Here is a 4,304-nt window from a genome sequence, read left to right as displayed (position 1 = left end):
ACATATGTGTGCAACACAGAAGGCAATGAAAATACTTTACAGACAAATACACATGATATGTAAATACAAATGACACATTAGAAAGACAGAGGAGCAGACATTGTGTATAAAGCCCAAGAACTGCACTAAAATCAACAAATCTTCAAAAAAAGTCTAAAAAAGGTCTGTGAATGAAATAAAAAATATGGGTAACATGTGTGAATGTATGCATGTGTATGTGTGTGTGTATGTGCTTGTCTGTCTGTGTGTACTTGTGTTTGTGTGTGTGTGTGTGTGTGTGTGTGTGTGTGTGTGTGTGTGTGTGTGTGTGTGTGTGTGTGTGCGTAAAGGATTAGCTGAAGAGGATGTAACTTCCTTGTAGTTCCTGGAGCTGCAGCTGTTACACTTCAAAAGACAGACAAGAGGACAAAAAACATAGTGGAAAAAAGAGAAACAGAGGATGGCAGAGGACAAATACTGAGACAAGGAGGGGTACACTCGTTTGGTAATGGTGTGTGACAGAGAGAGAGAGAATCTGAGGGGTGGGGTGATGTGAAAAGAGGAGGGAGAAAAAGGGAGATAAGAGGAAAAGACAGGCATTAGCAAAAAGGACGTTGAGGAAAGAGAGCAGTTTAGTGTCCTCTAACATCGGACAGGTAAGATTTACAAATCAAAACATAACCTCTTGTCTTTCAAGATAATGTTTATTTTTCTGTAAGTCTTCTCAATGAAGTTATATAATTCTTTTAATATTTGGTAGTATTGGTATGTATGTGTGTTTGTGTGTGTGTTTGTAATGTGTTTAGAGACGCATATTTTGTAATCCCTGAATGAGTCAGAATGTGTGTACTTTTTGACAGAATCTATCTCTCTATCTCTCTATCTGTGTGTGTGTGTGTGTGTGTGTGAGTGTGCATATGTTTGTAGCATATATGTCACAGATGAATTGGTGTGTACATATCACATCATCAGTACATCTGTGTTTGTGTTGCAGATGATGACCCTGCGACCCCTTAGGAGGACATGGTGTGAGTGTGTGTTGTGGAGTGTGTGTCTGTGTGTGTGTGTGCTCTCTGGTGGTGCCGCAGGCTTCTCTCACGGAGCCACGTCTTCGTCCTGTCGGGATCTGAAGCCGGGGCACGTCGGCGCTCAGCACACACACCACACTCACACACACCCGGCCTTCACCCTGCAGCCCAGCCGGACAGAATATTTACCACAACAGACCCTCACAGGTAGCCATATGACACCAGGCTTCCCTGGCTGCTGACTACATGCAAATACTCCAACTCCAGTATACACAATTAGATACACACTCACAGTATATTTAGCACTGTACATACTGTAAGGCACATGCATACATACTGTACACACACACACACACACACAAATGCATGCATCTCTCTCTCATTCTCACATAAAAAAACACGTGCAAATATACTCATACAAACAAATCTACACAACACATATCCCCCATTTACACACACACACACACTAACGTCCCTTGTCCCTGTTGTCTCCATCCTTCGCGTCATCAGTGTCTCTGCGCAGCGCACGACCCTTCATGGGCTTCATGCTGCAGGCTCGGGCCCTGCGGGACGACACCGTCGTGGGCGAGTTTCTGCGGCCGCCGCCGGGCACCCAGCGCATGCGCTGCCTCCGGGAGGGGGACACGCTCACTCACGCCGACAAGCAGCTCAAGAGGAACATGTCCTTCACCTGGAGAGCCCCGGACCAGCCCTGCGGAGACGTGCGCTTCTAGTGAGTGTGTGGAGCCAGCGTTGAGTTTACAGTATGATGCTCTGTGTGTGTGAGTGTGCCAGCGTTGAGTGTACAGTATGATACTCTGTGTGTGTGTGAGTGTGACAGCGTTCAATGTATGATACATCACACATACTTTGTGTGTGTGAGTGTGTGTCTTTTTGTGCTATCAGCAATTATGTAAAATGTACGTGTGAAATCTTTGCATGTACGTGTGTGTATGTAGATTATAATATTGTATGCAAAACATGCGGAAAAAAAACAAACTATGTGACTCTATATGGTATAAACAAATGTCCTTTCTGCTCTTGTCTGCTTGCTTTACAGCATAACAGTGGTTCAGTCCTACTTTGTGTATTGGTCACAAATCCAGTCAGCTGTGGTGCAAGATGGGACTCGTAGCTTACTGAGGATGATGAATAGCACACCAGGCGTGAGCAGAAATAGCCAGAACAAACTCCGGACTACCAGCCTAAGCACATTTAGCTTAAGTAAGTCTGAACTGGTATGAGAGTGTGAGAGTGTGTGTGTGTGTGTGTGTGTGTGTGTGTGAGTGTGTATGTGTGTGAGATAGAGACAGAAAAAGGGAGAGTGAAAGAGAAGAGGGTGTGTGTGTGTGTTTGTGTTTGTACAGTATGAGAGAAAGTGAGAGATAAGAGAGTTTGTGAGTGAGGGGAGACCGTGTGAGAGACTTGTTTTTGTCATGCGTGTAACAGATGTTTTATAATAGTTCCACAGTATAATCTGTTATAATCTGTTCCACAGTGACGGACCTGCCAGCAACTGAGGCACACACCACACCAACTACACTGACCACATATAGCGCACTGGACGACACATATACAGACCTCTTCACACACACCATGTCCCAAGAGCTCAACACCACACACAATAAATCACTTCACGTATCAACCTCAAGCACACATCAGCTGATTGAAACACACAGCTTGCCAGCAAGCAGCAGCAACATGCGATCAACAGCAAATGTTAATTTACATGCAATCCAGCTTTTTAGTAAAGTGTACAAAACACTTACTCAAACTGAACCAACACCTATGCACAGAACACATGACTACTCTTCCTTTATAACAACACAAGATGTCCTTTCAGTGTCTCACACAAGCTCGCAAACCACTGAATACACTCTAACGGAGCGCACACACACCAAGCATCCTTACACCCCGCCGCCATTCCTTCAAAACACACATCGCAACGTCAGATATCCCACCGCTGCTAACACCCAGCCTCACGCCCCTCTCCTTCCATCTATCTCCCTCCTCATGGACCCCTCCCCTGCCCCTCGGGTCTCCTTCCCTGACCCCTTGACCCCTCCCCAACCCACACCTCTGCCCCCCTACCGTCACCCCAACCACTCCGCTCCGCCGCCCCCTCCCGCGATCTCCAGACCTCCGGCCGCGGAAGGGGGGCGTCCGCGCGACGCCACGCCCAGGCACAGGGCCCCGGAGCTGGGCATGCTGCTGGGCTGCTCGGCCGGCCTGGGCGTGGTGCTGACGCTGGGGCTGCGGTGCCTGCACAGGCGGTGCTGCCGCAAGCACAGCGAGCTGCGTCTGAGCGAGCGCAGCCGGCAGTGGGAGGGCGACCACAACGTCATCCACGTACAGGAGTACGACGGTGGCAGAGGAGGAGGGGGAGGAGGAGGAGGGGGAGGGGGGGAGCTAGTGCAGGTGCGCAGGATCCGTCAGAACAGCCTGCTACTGCTGCAGACCGAGTACAACCTCATAACACCACCAGGGAACTGAGAAACTCTATACATACACATACACACACAAACACGCACGCACACACACTCACACACAGACACACACATACATACACACACACACATACACAGACGCACACACACACACACAGACGCACACACACATACAGACGCACACACACACACACACACAAACACACACACACACAAACACACACACACACACAAACAATCTCTCACCTTAATTGGCCTCTTTCTCTCTGTCATCACTTCCTCCCATTTTTCTGTCTTCCTGTCTGCATCCTCTTTTTTCTCGCTGTCTCAATCACTTTTTCAGTATCTCTTACAGTAGCTGACTCCCTACCTCTCTTTCTCTCTCACAGTCACTCACTGCCTTTCTTTATCTCTCTGCATCTTTGTCTGTCCTTTAGCTATCTTACACCTTTGTCATTTTCAAACCGTCACAGAGACTAACATTATATTTCATAGACACAAACATTGAACATTATTGCATTTTCACTGTCGATTTTGAGGTTTAGCCATTAGGTTTTATTAAGAAGTTTAATATGAATTCTGTAATCGAACTACTGTATATGAATTACTGTGTATGGTATATTTATCATAGATTACAGTTGAGACCGTTGTTTTAGGGTCCACTATGCTGTCAAACTAATAAAATTGCAGCAAATACATAGTCTATGCCTTGATTTGTATGTATATTTACATTTTATTTATTTTTGTATAACCAAGATAGAAATAAGCACATACATTTGGGCAAGACCACATTTCCAAGAGGCAACAAAGATTGCACTAAACTTCTTCATTGAACTCCATTTACAGTGTG

At 46.4% G+C, this 4,304-nt stretch overlaps 1 protein-coding gene across 1 annotated transcript; it reads left to right on the top strand.

Annotated features, from left to right (window-relative positions):
- Positions 1-570: 570 nt before the first annotated feature.
- On the top strand, positions 571-3,503 carry LOC121690235 (reelin domain-containing protein 1-like; the record flags this gene model as incomplete). Its single annotated transcript, XM_042070668.1, is given in 6 exon segments — positions 571-635; positions 974-1,214; positions 1,518-1,740; positions 2,068-2,231; positions 2,506-3,321; positions 3,382-3,503. Coding segments are annotated over 5 exon segments (1,566 nt in total), but the record flags the coding sequence as incomplete, so codon positions are not given.
- Between the last annotated feature and the right edge of the window lie 801 nt (positions 3,504-4,304).

The sequence above is a fragment of the Alosa sapidissima genome, chromosome 18 (assembly GCF_018492685.1).
Source record: "Alosa sapidissima isolate fAloSap1 chromosome 18, fAloSap1.pri, whole genome shotgun sequence".
Classification (NCBI taxonomy): Eukaryota; Metazoa; Chordata; class Actinopteri; order Clupeiformes; family Clupeidae; genus Alosa; species Alosa sapidissima.
Note: the sequence above shows the minus strand (reverse complement) of the source record. Positions and strands in the feature narration are given on the sequence as shown.